Raw genomic sequence first — 16,463 nt, 5'->3', positions numbered from 1 at the left:
TTGTTATTCCATTTTTGAAGGAGGTCCTACAAATGTATACAGAAAATGGTTTTGTTATAAAATAGTTTTTGTAATGTGAATAATAATGACATTAATACATAGATTATATGTTAGGGTGAAAATGTTCCCTTTAGTTCCTTTCGTTCTGAAAGTTTCAGAATCATTTTAAAATGAATGGGCTTTGGTGAACCATTTGAGGGTATTGATGATTTTACCTCAGTACAGCCTTATTTAAACATCTACATGCTCATGCAATTTAAAATAATTAAAGGCAGTTTACCTTTTATAAAAATATGTGTGAAGAAAATATAAATTTTCTGCCTCTTCAACCCAAAGGTTTAATGTTTCAGATATGCTCATCATCATTTTGACCAACTTTTTGATAATTTGAACTTATTCAGAAGGTCTGAATGATCTATTTTCAATATTGCAGCTTGCTATCAATCTTTGACACTTAATGGATATTATCTATGACCTTATTTTGACCTTGATATTGACCTTATTTTGGACTAAACCTTATTCAAATGGAAAAGCTACTGACAAGACTTCAATCTGGAGAGTCTGAATGCTAGAACACAGTGTCTTATTTTCCAAGAAACTAAAATGAGCCATTTGACATGAACAAATGTACTCTATAATTTAGAAGTAGTGACATAATTCAAGCTGCCATACTTTTGACATGATTTATACTTTTTGTTGGCTGCCTAACCTGTTTCAGTTTTGTCTTTGTCCGTCGTATGTCTGTCCATCAGTCCATCACTCCGTCCGTAAACATATGCTGGTAAACACTCTAGAGGCCACATTTCTTGTCCCATCTTCATAAAATTTGGTCAGAAGCTTTGTCCCAATGAACTCAGCCGAGTTCAAAACTGGGTTGTGCTGGGTCAAAAACTAGGTCACAAGGTCAAAAAAAAAGAAAAACCTTGAAAACACTGTAGAAGTCACATTTCATGCCCAATCTTCATGTAACTTTGTTAAAATGTTTGTCTTAATGATATCTTGGTTGAGTGTAAAAGTGGTTCTGATCCGTTGAAAAACATGGCCACCAGTGGGCGGGGCAGTTTTCCTTATTTGGCTTTAGAGAAACCTTGTAAACACTCTAGAAGTCACAATTTTTGCCCAATCATCATGAAAGTTGATCAAAACATTGGTTTTATTGATATCTCGGAAGAGTTTGAAAATGGTTGGGATCGGTGAAAAAACATGGCCACCATTGGGTGGGGCATTTTTCTCTATAGGTATATAGTCAAAACATGTGAACACAGTAGAAGTCACATTTTTGGCCCAATTTTCATGAAATTTGCTAAAAACATTTGTTTCCTTGATACGAGGGTTGAGTTCAAAAATGGTTCTGGTCAGTTGAATAACATGGCTGCTGGGAGGGGGGCAGTTTTCTCATTTAATGCCCCCCCCCACCCCCTGTCGAAGAAGAGGGGGTATATTGTTTTGTTCATGTCTGTCCGTCCACCAGATGGTTTCCGGATGATTCCTCAAGAGCGCTTATGCATGAAACTTCATAGGTACATTGATCATGACTGGCAGATGACCCCTATTGATTTTCAGGTCACTAGGTCAAAGGTCAAGGTCATGATGACCCGAAATAGTAAAATTGTTTCTGGATGATAACTCAAGAACACTTATGCCTAGGATCATGAAATTTCATAGATACATTGATCATGACTCGCTGATGACCCCTATTGATTTTCAGGTCACTAGGTCAAAGGTCAAGGTCATGGTGACCCAAAGCAGTAAAATGGTTTCCGGATGATAACTCAAGAACGCTTATGCCTAGGATCATGAAACTTCATAGATACATTGATCATGACTCGCAGATAACCTCAATGGATTTTCAGGTCACTAGGTCAAAGGTCAAGGTCACGATGACCCAAAATAGTAATATGGTTTCCGGATGATAACTTAAGAACGTTTAGGCCTAGGTTGGTACATTGCTCATAACTAGTAGATGACCACTATTGATTTTTAGGTCACTAGGTCAAAGGTAAAGGGCCTGATGAGCCAAAATTATAAAATGGTTTCCGGATGATAACTTCAAAGGTACACTGATCATGACTTGTAGATGACCCCTATTGATCTTTAGGGTCACTAGGTCAAAGGTCAAGGTCATGGAAACCCAAAATAGTAAAATGGTTTCCAGATGATAACTCAAGAACACTTATACCTAGGATCATGAAACTTCATAAGTACATTGATCATGACTCGAAAATGACCCCTATTGATTTTCAAGTCACTAGGTCAAAGGTCAAGGTCATGGTGACCTGAAATAGTAAAATGGTTTCTGGATGATGACTCAAGAACGCTTATGCCTAGGATCATGAAACTTCAAAGATACATTGATTATGACTCGCAGATGACCCCTATTGCTTTTCAGGTCACTAGGTCAAAGGTCAAGGTCACGGTGACCCAAAGCAGTAAAATGGTTTCTGGATCATAACTCAAGATCGCTTATACCTAGGATCATGAAACTTCATAGATACATTGATCATGACTTGCAGATAACCCCTATTGATTTTCAGGTCACTAGGTCAAAGGTCAAGGTCACGATGACCCGAAATATTAAAATGGTTTCCGGATGATAACTCAAGAACGCTTGGGCCTAGGATCATTAAACTTCATAGGTACATTGATCATAACTAGTAGATGACCCCTATTGATTTTCAGGTCACTAGGTCGAAGGTCAAGGTCACGATGATCGGAAATAGTAAAATGGTTTCCGGATGAAAACTCAAGAACGCTTAGGCCTAGGATCATGAAACTTCATAGGTACATTGATCATGACTTGTAGATGACCCCTATTGATTTTTAGGTCACTAGGTCAAAGGTCAAGGTCACGGTGACCCAAAATAGTAAAATGGTTTCCAGATGATAACTCAAGAACACTTATGCCTTATGAAATTTATATGTACATTGATCATGACTCGAAGATGACCCCTATTGATTATCAGGTCACTAGGTCAAAGGTCAAGGTCATGGTTACCTGAAATAGTAAAATGGTTTCTGGATGATAACTCAAGAACGCTTATGCCTAGGATCATTAAGGTTCATAGGTACAATGATCATGACTTGCAGATGACCCCTATTGATTTTCAGGTCACTAGGTCAAAGGTCAAGGTCACTCTGACCTGAAATAGTAAAATGGTTTCTGGATGATAACTCAAGAACGCTTATGCCTAGGATCATGAAACTTCATATGTATATTGATCATGACTCACAGATGACCCCTATTGATTATCAGGTCACTAGGTCAAAGGTCAAGGTCACAGTGCCAAATTTTTTTTTTCACTTAATAGCTGTCAAGGTCACGGTGACTCAACTTAGAAAAATGGTTTCCAGATGATAACTCAAGAATGCTTACGCCTAGGATCATGAAACTTCATAGGTACATTGATCATGACTCGCAGATGAAATAATGATGAAACTTGACCAGGATGTTTGTCTGGACATGTTTGACATTTGGTAAATGTTGAATGAACCAACTCCTCTTAGGTGAGCGAACTACGGCTATCTTGGCCCTCTTGTTCAAGAAAAAAATTAACAGCTGTTTCCCTTTCCCTGAAAAGTTACTCTTTCTCGAAGTTTCCCGCGTGGCGTGCCTCAAATTATTTCAAAACACAAAATGACGTCATTAGTGTGATGAAATGACATCATTATACCACCTAAATTCTCCAGTTAAACTCTTTTACAATGTAAATTAATGGTGAAACAGAAGAAAATTTGTTGCAATCGGTGGTATGTCGAATTTAATTCACTCGTGATCATAGAAAGTATAAATAAAAAGTATGATAATCTAAAAATTGAAGAAGGAGTTCTGAAAATGTGTTATTTTCACCAGTGAAAAGCACATTTTGTTTTTTTTCACTGCTGTTATTTCACTGCAGAAATGTCATATTTTATCATTAGGTATAAAATAAACTTTTATATGTATTCAACAAGTCCACAAAAGCAACCATGTATTTATAAAGATACACAATATAGATACATACAGTGATATAACTTGTCTGGTAATCAGATTAAATAATGTTATAGGTTGATATATTTATATGGTTATGAGTTATATAAATGACTTTTAATATTTATAATAATAACAATGTAAATAAAAACATCATTAAATATGAATAGCTAAATATGTGTGTATTGAGCACAGGTGGATAGCGTGTGGCTATGATATTAATTAGTGAAAACATCATTTTGAATGATAAATAATCATATTATAACGAAAAACTAACTTTTCTGAAAAAAAATATTTCACTATCAAATATATATATAACAAGGTATGCAACTCAAAATCAGCCCAAAACAGGGTGCATCGCTTTGAACAGCCATATCTTCATCAATTGTGCAGCGATTTTCACGATCTCGGTCTTATTCAACGCAGAAATGAATTTCCTTTCTGGAAATGTATATGTCTTGCAATATTTTTAAAAATGCTGGGTCAACTTTTAAGAAAAAACACGATACACAACACGCATGACCCAGTTGACAGTGATCTTGCATTCTTTATGAATGAAATCTCCAGTTGTAAAGACACACCTCCGCATTGGACCAATGAAATCACTCGTATGTTTAAAATGTCAGTTAGTTGAAATGTATGTAAACAAAGGTTTCAAACGGCGCTGGACAGTAAGTCTTGATGCAGAATGTAATGACAAGAATGGTAATAATGTTTTTTCATACGTTTTATTGAATTATGGTATCGAACTACATGAACTTTGTAGGGAAGTTGCCCTTTACTCCGTGAAGATTTCAGTCTTAAAGACAGAATGATCACTGTCAACTTGGTCATGCGAGTTGTGTATCGTGTTATTTCTTAAAAGTTGACCCAGCATTTGTAAAAATATTGCATGACATATACATTTCCAGAAAAAAAAATCATTTCTGCGTTGAATAAGACCGAGATCGTGAAAATCGCTGCAAAATTGATGAAGATATGGCTGTTCTAAGCGATGCACGCCGTTTTGGGTTGATTTTGAGTTGCATACCTTGTTATATACCGGTATATATTTGATAGTGAAATATTTTTTTCAGAAAAGTTAATTTTTCGTTATAATATGATTATTTATCATTCAAAATGATGTTTTCACTAATAAATATCATAGCCACGCGCTACCCACCTGTGGTATTGAGTAGTCACTTGTCCATGTATATATTGCTGCTATTGACACTAATTGCAATCAAGTTCACAAAATTTACAAAATCAAAATAATATCCATAATTCAGAAACAAATTATTTATCCTTAATCACATAAAAAGCTGGGTTATTGACACATGTGCAAATGTGATTACTTAAAATAATTTGTGACAATACAAACTGACCTTAACAATTAATAATATCTCCAATATTGTAGTCCTGACATAACATTAGTTCTAAATGCTGATTTAAAATAACAGTGGCAATCACTCAGTTTTTAACAACTCTATTATTCACTCACATTTCGAATTATGAATTGATTGCATTCAGTGCCCTCATTTTTTTGCAACATCAAAAAAGGTTCTTGCACACTTGATGTAACAGCATTCAAAGCCAAGTCATTAAAGGGGTGGATTGATGTCAAATCACATGATATAACCTAACCATTTGTCTTGTTGTATGTTAGTAGAATATCAACATTGTGTGCCTTTGCTTGGATAGCCTTGATACATCTCCACTGGCATTCCAAAACAATATTACCATTGATTACTGATGACAATCAATGAAATTTTTGATGAAATTGATCAGATTATCATTCAGGGTTATTGATCAAATTGATATGTTTCATTATACCAGGCTACAGGCTACCAATGAAAGAGATTTACACAGTAGCCCTACAGGTGTGCTCTTGGGAATTTGAGTAGCCCAACAGAAATGTATGCCCCCCCCACCCCCCAGCTCCAAGGTCTGTATTTGTCAGAACATTCAGGACAATCCATAAACTTTGTTAAGACGGGATTAACAAAACAAAAGCGCCGATGGCGTTGAAAGTCTATTTGAAAGATACAGGGAAGTTTCTGCTGAAGTAAATGTTAAAGGATTAGTTTTCTGAATGAAAATGTAAATGGCTATCAAAAAGATTTTTTTATGCCCCCGGATCGAAAGATCGGGGGTATATTGTTTTTGGCCTGTCTGTCATTGTATGTGTGTGTCCCAAAACTTTAACCAAAACTTTAACCATGGTCATAACTTTTGCAATATTCAAGATAGCAACTTGATATTTGGCATGCATGTGTATCTCATGGAGCTGCACATTTTGAGTGGTGAAAGGTCAAGGTCATCCTTCAAGGTCAAAGGTCAAAAAAACAGATTAAAAAACTTTAACCAAAACTTTAACCTTCTTCATAGCTTTTGCAATATTTCAGATAGCAACTTGATATTTGGCATGCATGTGTATCTCATGAAGCTGCACATTTTGAGTGGTGAAAGGTCAAGGTCAAGGTCATCCTTCAAGGTCAAAGGTCAAATTTATGGCTTCAAAGCGGCGCAATAGGGGGCATTGTGTTTCTGACAAACACATCTCTTGTTTTTTATGAAGAACAAGACTATTGCCAAGCAATAAAAGTCCCCTACCTCGCCTGAAGCAATAATATAATTGTCTCCCTTTGTTTTCAAGGGACTTAATTGTTTTTAGTTTGCCTTGAAGATGGTTATTTTCTAAAAATAACTTGCTTTTGCCAATAACAAATTGTTTTACCAACGAAATTTGTTTTAGTTTCTTAGAACGTTTTTTCACATAAAACGGTCATAGAAAAATTCACTAAAAATGGTGTAAGCAATGTTCTTGGAAGAAAATGTTTAAAGTTTCTAACTGAAAAATTGTAAGAATTTTGAAATACTATATTTAATATCTATTTTGTCCACCCAAAATCAGGGAAGGCTTGGAAAAGGGCAACAGTTTGCCTTGTGATTTTGAAATGCGGTATTACAAAAGCCTATTCGCATTGCAAATAGACTAAAAATGCTAATCCAATTTTGTTATGTAAATGCCATATCACTTTAGAGTACTTTGCTGTAGATGGAATTCCGGCTGTCTATTTTACCCTTTCACTGGATTATTTGTTTCCAAGCATATTCAGATTCAGAATTGCATTAATGTAGTGCTTTCTTGACGCTTTTAAAAGGCATTCTTATTGTATTGTTTATATTAAAGGGATCTTTTCACGCTTTGGTAAATTGACAAAATTGAAAAAAGTTGTTTCAGATTCGCAAATTTTCGTTTTAGTTATGATATTTGTGAGGAAACAGTAATACTGAACATTTACCATGGTCTAATAGAGCCATTATATGCATCTTTTGACGATTTTAAAACCTAAAAATTATAAAGCGTTGCAACGCGAAACGATTGAATAATTTGGAGAGTTCTGTTTTTGTCGTTAAATTTTGTGAAACTACGAAGATTGCTTATATAAGGTATAAAATACGTTCAGCATGTGTACTCGGCGGAATAGCTCAGTAGGCTAAAGCGTTTTTACTTCAGGACTCTGGCAGGACTCCAGGGGTCACTGGTTCGAAACCTGGTCCGGGCAATGTTCTTTTCCTTTTTTTAATTTTATTCTTGATTTTTTACTGGAGCTTTTACGATCCAATGTTTACATTTATCGATATAAAGCATTTAATGAATAAGTTAAAAAATGCCAAAATCTGTGAAAAGGCCCCTTTAAGTTCTATTTATTAAAGTTTCGTAATTATATTAAGTGTTCTGTATTTCAGTGCACTTATAGAAAAGCACCAATTGAAAATATCTTTGCTTTTAAATGTTTTATTCTGCAAGATAAGCATTCAAAAAGGTTGTAATGAAACTTAGTTTTTTTGAGTGAAAGGAAGGTATTTGTATCCCTTAACGTTTAACAATACACTAGAAAGTCCACTGATTTGTCTGCTCAGAACATGTCCCCTCACCTCACACTTGTGTACAAAGTTGTGTATTGTAATTATACCTCATCAGCCTCATTCTCTCTTGCAGTATAACCAAGGGTTTGGTTTGTTTTTTCAGTGTGACTGATGCTAAATCATCAGTTTTTTTTTAAATATGTTCCTTTATTAATCTTTAAACTAATGCATGTTTAGCAAGTTTTATTAAATTTAGTGTCATTAGTTTTGATAAGTTAATATATATGAGGTGGTGTCTAGACACCAGGCTTAATGCATATTAATAAAATTAAGTCTAAGGTTTAGTGTGTGCAGTCTGCACAGGCTAATAAAGGACGATACTTTTTGCCTAGACTCAATTTTCTTTTTTAGAGAAAATTGTTATTATAAATAGAAGGTATCGTCCATGTTTAGCTGTGCTGACTGTACAAGCTAATCTGGGATGATGCTTTACGCATATGCATAAAGCCCAGTTTTTCGCAATCATATACTGGTACCAGCAATCTTAAGGAGTGGTTTGCCATTGTCTTCCTACAACTGTGAAATAATGTCTTTTGTTACACCCAAGTAGTTATTTTTGTATTAAAGTTGGTCATTTTTAGCTCGACTATTATATATGAAATATATATAGTGGAGCTATTCTACTCAACCCGGCGTCGGCATGATCGTGCAAATGTTAAAGATTGCGTACCACCCCAAATATTTCCTATGTCCCTTGACATATTGCTTTAATATTTTGCATACTTCTTTACCAACATGACCCCAACCTATAAACAAGAGCAGACAACTGTATCAAGCATTTTGTAAGAATTATGGCCCTTTTTTCACTTAAAATATGCATAATATTGATAAATCTATGTTAAAGTATGCGTACCACCTCAAATATTTTCAATGTCCCTTTACATATTGCTTTCATATTTTGCAAACTTCTTTACAAACATGACCCCAATCCATAAACAAGAGCAGACAACTGTATCAAGCATTTTGTAAGAATTATGGCCCTTTTTTCCATTTAGAATATGCATATTTTAGATAAATCTATGTTAAAGTTTGCGTGCCACCTCCAATATTGTCAAGGTCCCTTGACATATTGCTTTCATATTTTGCAAAACTTCTTTACCAACATGACCCCAATCTATAAACAAGAGCAGACAACTGTATCAAGCATTTTGTATGTCTTAGTAACTGAATATTTTGTTAAATTTTGTGTTTAGATCCACTTGACTTCTAAAGTATCAAAGCTATTGCTTTCAAACTTTCATGAGGGTACTATATCTGGCAAGTTCAATTTGACCTTGACCTTTGAATGACCTTGACTCTCAAGGTCAAAAGAATAAATTTTAGTTAAATTGCCATAACTTCTTTATTTATGATCAGATTTTATTAATACTTTGACAAAACAACACTTACCTGAATACCACAATGGATTCCACCCAAACAATACCCCACGCCCCAACCCAGAATCCCAGCCCCCCCACCCCCCAAATTATTTTTTTTCCTTTTTTATTTTTGAAAGATTTTCTAATAAATGACCACACCCCACATTATACCTCCCTCTCAACCCCCCCTACCCAACCTAAAAAGAATATTTGTTTCTTTGAAACATGGTTAAAAATAACAAACAAATATGCATTTACTTTATTTTCGGAGGACTGTCCAAACTTCCCACACAAGTTATAACTATCAAACTTGAAATAAAATCTTATTAGTTTGTTTTATGTCTTTACAATGTTCAATAGATTGTGGAAAATATACCTGAACTATTACCTTGACCTTATTGAATAATTTGAACAATTTCCCCATGATGGCTTACGTTATACTGTCAAGCACTTGAATAGTCGAGCGCGCTGTCCTCTGACAGCTCTTGTTTATGTTGTAACCATATGTCTCTTTCTAACAATAATGAAAAAAATATTAAATATTTGAGCATAAAGAAATCTAATATAGAAATATTGAGTAGATATTAACAGTGTCAGATTCTATTTACAGAATCTACAGAATATGATGATTGGGATGTAATTTATTTCACATTCAAGTTTTGTTTCATGTGTTTCATGTTTCTCTCCCGTCAGAATCCAAGTCAGAGACCAACATCAGCCTCAAACCCTCGACCAAAACCCGTGTTTGGACGGCGTCAGTATAGCAATGCAATCAACAACCCATCCTCGGGGGCCCCAAAAGCCATGTTTGGCAGCTATACTCAGAATGTTGGCACAATCACCTCCAGTGGTCTTGCAGCCATTAAGAAGTGATGCTTTAGTGATGGGGCAAGCTGTGTAGGAGTTGAGTGGTTTGTTACTATGGTGACAGAAGTCATACAAACCTTGGAAAAGTCAGGGTCATTGTTAATGATAACAATCAGCAAAAGCAATGATTTGTGTTTAGTGTTCAGTGGATAAAATCATTTCCTTGACATGGTTGTATTTTATGGGCTAACAGAGGGTTTTTAATCATTGACATCTGGGTTTGTCTGAAGAGATTTAATCTCACCACATACAAGACACATCGTTCTTACTTGCATTGAATGTTTTAAGAATTGTTTCATTTAAAAACAATTGAAGCCTCATGTAAAGCTATTTGCTTTGCAGAAATATTGAGGATAAATTCCCCAGTTATTATGAGGCTCTTTGTTGTGTAATGAAGTGAAGGGAATACATCAGTCAAACTCTGTATTGTAAACACACACTATTAAAGTAGACCACTTGCATGCATCAGGAATCTAAATCAGTATTCAATAGGTATGTTATCCATAATCTTGTGAGGGTTTGATTATGATTGAATTCATTTAGTAATAATGCGAACAAATCTGATCAAATCCTTTCATGGCTATTCAAGACGGTTGTATAATCTTTGTTTCATGTTACTTGTATATCTTGTACATATATGTTTTAGCAATTTGTTATCTGTATAATTTCAAATAGAGGTTATTTATGGCTATTTGTTCCATGTTGACAAGTTTATTGTTGTTCTCTTTTACACCCATGTAAATAAACAATAGTGTGATATTTTTACTTCCAATATATACTTACACATAATGCCAGTTACACGGTCTAAGTAGTTTTCAGACTATACAATTATGCGGTCAATATAAAAAACGTGCGTTCTGGGCACCTTAGCTACTATGTGGGAGTAGGGGAGGTAATGCAATCAAATTTCACAACAAGGTTTTACATCGAAAATCAAGATCACGTCTTAAATTGAAATTTTATATATCTTGCAATTAATTTCGCTATGTATTTCCTTGTATAAAACGTTAAATAAATGACATGTAAAAAGGGTATGGAGATACATGTATTTTAAGTGGAAACCCGATATTCTATTTCTTAATCAGAGACCCTGTAACTGGCCGGCATATGTATATATATATAAAAGTTTCCCATAGTAATGTCATTAGTTTCCACAGAAATAAGGTTAAATTAGATGACTGGCCTTTTGTGGAGCATAAAAAGACTGTGATAAAATAATCACGAAATATTGTTGAGTCTTAAATATTTAGGCAAAGATTAATATGTGATATTAAATATAAGTAGGTTTGTGTGTAAAATTCTATTTCCGGTATACACCTTTTTGATATCTGCCACTACTACATGTTGTATTCAACTTTCAACACAAGAAATAGCATTCCCTACTAGTGTTTGTATCATAAGAGTGGCCAAACTTATTTGAAATTGAATAAAGATGCTTGCTTAAACAAATTTTGTCATACTCATAAAATGTTTTTAAAGAATGATACGTCGAAAAAGTATAAATGGTGGTCTAATTTGGCAAAAGTTCTCCATACCAGGCTTCTTATTCATGCTGTATCTGCTGTAACTTTCTTTGTTGGATCTTCAACCGGTCATATAAGATTATTAAAACCAAAAGTTGCTCAACTATATCAATAATGGATGAAATCTGTCATAACAATACATGTGACTTGCTTGAAACTTCTTTTTTTATTGAATTTGTTCCAATTGAGTCATTGTTTCGTCATTCAGTTCACACTGCTAATGCAGCCCAACATTCAATCATTACATTGTGCTGTTGAAAACATCTGCGTTTTGTATGTGTAGGTCTGTAATTGTAAATAGTTGTAATTATTTATTTTGTAAATTCCCATGGTTTCATCAACACATCTTTATTTGTCACAATTATTTTAACATTTTTATTCCATATTGTGTTGCATTATTTTAGAACTGACCGTCCTGTTATTTATAACAAAAATCTGGTTAGATTTGTTTGCATTTTTATTATTTAACATGTTTTGTTTGCTATCAATAGTAAAAACACCAAGTGGCATACAAAGTAAGTTATTCAGCAGTTTTACCACTGAGGCAATCGTCTTGTGACCTTCATTAGCATGGAATTTAGAAAGTCTTTTCAAAATCTTTTGCTAACTTAACAGAACAGTTTGTTTAAATACAACAATCTGTGTCAATTTTATGGTTCCTTTTCCTTCTTGTCAAACTACCAAACATTTAACGGTTGTTTTCTTAATGGACATACTCAAAATATTTCTGGATCATTCTGACTGGCTGTTCATGATCATATTTGCAGACTGATAATGATTATTCTTGTATGCTGCTTATGGTCATTATTCTAGGTTTGTTTGTTTTCATACTGTTCATTATAATAGTGTAGACTGTTCATGATCAATCTTTCTGACATATATTGATCATTCTTTCAAGGTGTTTGGATCATTCTTGCACAAATTGCTCATATGATATAAGAAGTGTCTTTGACTGTGTTGATTGTATGAAACACAACAAATAAAGCAATTGCCGTATTTCATGTAGATTGCTTTGCATATGAATTTATAAGGCTTTTGAACCTAGTTAAGTTGTTTGTGTAGTGTAGACCAGATTTATTTTTTATATCATCATAATCCATGAGTGCATTGGCTATTGGTATAGAACATTAATTATTATTAATTATTTCGTTAATAAGAGCTTAGATATTTTTAGCTCATCTATTTTTTGAAAAGAAATTATGAGCTATTGTCATCACCTTGGCGTTTTAAACTTCAAATACTTTCATGCTATCATGAGGGTACTGTACCTGGCAAGTTGAATTTTATCTTGACCTTTGAATGACCTTGACTCACAAGTTGCCATAACTTCTTTATTTATGATTAGATTTGATTGATACTTTGAAAAAACAACTCTTACCTGACATACCACAATAGACTCCACCAAAACCATTCCCCCCCCCCCTCGATCCTTCCCATTATTTATTTTTTTAATTAAAGATCAGCTTATAAATGACCACCACACCCTCACACTATTCCCCCCACCCCACCCCCAAAAAAATAATTTGTATGCCCCCGGTAGGGTGGCATATAGCAGTTGAACTGTCAGTCAGTCTGTCCGTCCGTCTGAAAAAACTTTTACATTGGCCATTACTTTTGAAGATAGCAACATGATATTTGGCATGCATGTGTATATTTTGCAGCTGCACATTTTGAGTGGTGTAAGGTCAAGGTCAACCTTCAAGGTCAAATATATGGTGTCTGTTTGTCCGAAAACTTTAACATTTGCCATAACTTTTTCAATATTGAAGATAGCAACTTGATATTTGGCATGCATGTGTATCTCATGGAGCTGAACATTTTGAGTGTTGAAAGGTGAAGGTCAAGGTCATCCTTCAAGGTCAAATGTCAAATATATGGCGTATGTACGTCTGAAAACTTTAACATTGGCCATAACTTTTTTAAAATTGAAGATAGCAACTTGATATTTGGCATACATGTGTATTTCATAAAGCTGTACGTTTTGAGTGGTAGAAGTTCAAGGACAAGGTCATCCTTCAAAGTAATTTTTTTTTAATTCAAAGCGGCGTTCTCATGAAGCTGCACATTTTGAGTGGTGGAAGTTCAAGGTCAAGGTCATCCTTCAAGGTCAAGGTCATCCTTCAAGGTCAAAGGTAAAAAATAAAATAATTTCAAAGCAATGTTCTCATGAAGCTGCACATTTTGAGTGGTGGAAGTTCAAGGTCAAGGTCATTCTTTAAGGTCAAGGTCATCCTTCAAGGTCAAAGGTAAAAAATAAAAATATTTCAAAGCGGCGTTATCATAAAGCTGCACATTTTGAGTGGTGGAAGTTCAAGGTCAAGGTCATCCTTCAAGGTGAAGGTCATCCTTCAAGGTCAAAGGTCATTTTTTTTATTTCAAAGCAGTGTTCTCATAAAGCTGCACTTTTTGAGTGGTGGAAGTTCAAGGTCAAGGTCATACTTCAAGGTCAAAGGTTAAAAAAATTTATTTATTTTTTTAAAGCGGCGCAATGGGGGTCAAAAAGAATAATACAAAAATTCAAAGCAGCGTTATCATGAAGCTGCACATTTTGAATGGTGGAAGTTCACAGTCAAGGTCATCCTTGAAGGTAAAAAAATAAATAAAAAATTAATCAAAGCGGCGTTATCATGAAGCTGCACATTTTGAGTGGTGGAAGTTCAAGGTCAAGGTCATCCTTCAAGGTCAAGGTCATCCTTCAAGGTCAAAGGTCAAAAAGAATAATAAAAAATTCAAAGAAGTGTTATCATGAAGCTGCACATTTTGAGTGGTGGAAGGTGACAGTCAAGGTCATCCTTCAAGGTAAAAAAAAAATATAATGAATTAAAGCGGCGTTCTCATGAAGCTGCACATTTTTTGTGGTGGAAGTTCAAGGTCAAGGTCATCTTTCAAGGTCATCCTTCAAGGTCAAAGGTCATTTTTTTTTATTTCAAAGCGGCGTGATCATAAAGCTGCACATTTTGAGTGGAGGATGTTCAAGATCAGGGTCATCCTTCAAGGTTAAGGTCATCCTTCAAGGTCAAAGGTCAAACAAAATTATTTCAAAGCAGCGTTTTCATAAAGCTGCACTTTTTGAGTGGTGGAAGTTCAAGGTCAAGGTCATTATACTTCAAGGTCAAAGGTAAAAAAAGCATTTATTTTTTTTTAAGCGGCGCAATGGGGGGCATTGTGTTTCTGACAAACACATCTCTTGTTTTTTTCAAACATGGTTAAAAAACACAAATATTTATTTTTATTATTTTATTTTTGAAATACTGTCCAACCATCTCACCCAAGAATCCCCCCCCCCCCCGTTCAATTTTTTTTTTTTCATTTTTGGAGATAATGTAATAAATGACCACACCCCTCTCCACTCTACCCCTCCCTCCTGTGATTGAAATTGAGATAGGTCCCTACACCTTTAAAAAGAAAAATAGATAAGCGGTCTGCACCTGCAAGGAGGTGCTCTTGTTTAAGCATGTTGTTGACGAATGCTTTAGAAATGGGTTTACTCATTTTCCAGAAAAATGTGTTTACTCATGCGGTATGTCCATGCTGTCTGCATATAGTATATGGGTTACTTAATATCTATTTTATAGATTGACCCCATTAAATTATGTCCAAGAGATTATTGCGTGTACATGACTTTTCTATTCATGTGGAGTATGTCTCATTTTTTTATCAGATATTAAATATAATTTTAATCGTAGGCATGTTTTTAATTACATGTTTTATTCAAAACATTCAATTCCCCATTTTATTATTGATTAATGAAATATCAATTGAATTAATTTATTTAGGTTATGATTCCATATGCTGGTATGTTTAAACTTTATTGTTCTGTTGCATGCATAGTTTTACCACGTGTATTTCAAATAGTTTGTGATCTTTTTTGTTGCGCCCCAAAATGTTATTAACAATAATCTTTTCTCTTATACATATCTGTATCTGTTTGTTTTACAAACCTTCTTTTTGAACTTTGAATCTGATTGTGCATGGCAGACCTATGTATAGAACTGTATTGTCTATGCATTTTAATTCATGTTAAATTGTTTGTGAGAAATTAAACATATTTCATTCCAAAAAATGAAATCTTATAAAAATTGAAAACAAATATTGCTTGATTTGTTATTTTAATGCATGTTTCTTGTTTGTTTAGCATATAACAAATAGTATTGAATGACAACCATTTTTCTAAAATAACACGGATTTTGTAATATGTTTGTGAACGTTTATTAATAATTGACTTAAGTAGTTTATTATCCCCGCCGATTTTTTTTCGGAGGGGATAGAGTAATTGGTCCCGTCCGTCTGTGCGTCTACCTTGTTGTTGTAATATGGTTGACAACAAGGTAATCCTTTTCAGTTGTATGAAAAGTGTATGTTGCAGGACTGGTGGTAAACAACTGTTTTAAGTGAACTAAAGAAGTTACATTTTCATGGAAAAGAGAACATTTCATATGTACGTTCACCTTAAAACTAAAAGTGACATAATGAAACCACTTAAATTATATTCAAATATTAAAACCAAACTACACACATATCCATGCAGATTAATTGTGATTAAGGCAACTATTGACGTTTTTTTGTATACAGTACGTGCTATTTCATATACAATCGAGCATAGTAATAGCGATATTTATTTCTCAAAATAGCATCAAACATTTAAAAGTACTTTCATTCTCTTTGGATTGAATTAGTCCCATATAAACAATTCGTCAAAAATGTCAATATGCCTCGTTAATCTCATATCAATCATCACGCGCCTAGCTGACACTTAAACTAGCTATGATTCGCGACACTGCCAACTTCTAACATTTTGTGAACATAAGGGCTTGATTTCAATGAGTTTGCTTCTCT

At 34.3% G+C, this 16,463-nt stretch overlaps 2 protein-coding genes across 5 annotated transcripts in view; one reads left to right on the top strand and one right to left on the bottom strand.

Annotated features, from left to right (window-relative positions):
* LOC127861599 (mitogen-activated protein kinase 15-like) overlaps positions 1 to 15,717 on the top strand; it is a 54,131-nt gene extending 38,414 nt beyond the window's left edge. For all 3 annotated transcript variants that reach the window (XM_052400237.1, XM_052400238.1, XM_052400236.1), the window contains one exon: positions 9,931 to 15,717. In XM_052400237.1, coding sequence (XP_052256197.1) covers positions 9,931 to 10,110 — 180 coding nt within the window. In that variant the 3' untranslated portion in view covers positions 10,111 to 15,717. The remainder of the gene's footprint in view (positions 1 to 9,930) is intronic.
* LOC127861598 (speract receptor-like) overlaps positions 1 to 16,463 on the bottom strand; it is a 767,747-nt gene that overhangs the window by 373,785 nt on the left and 377,499 nt on the right. The gene's annotated exons all lie outside the window — the stretch shown is intronic.

Source organism: Dreissena polymorpha, chromosome 16 (assembly GCF_020536995.1).
Source record: "Dreissena polymorpha isolate Duluth1 chromosome 16, UMN_Dpol_1.0, whole genome shotgun sequence".
Taxonomy (NCBI): Eukaryota; Metazoa; Mollusca; class Bivalvia; order Myida; family Dreissenidae; genus Dreissena; species Dreissena polymorpha.
Note: the sequence above shows the minus strand (reverse complement) of the source record. Positions and strands in the feature narration are given on the sequence as shown.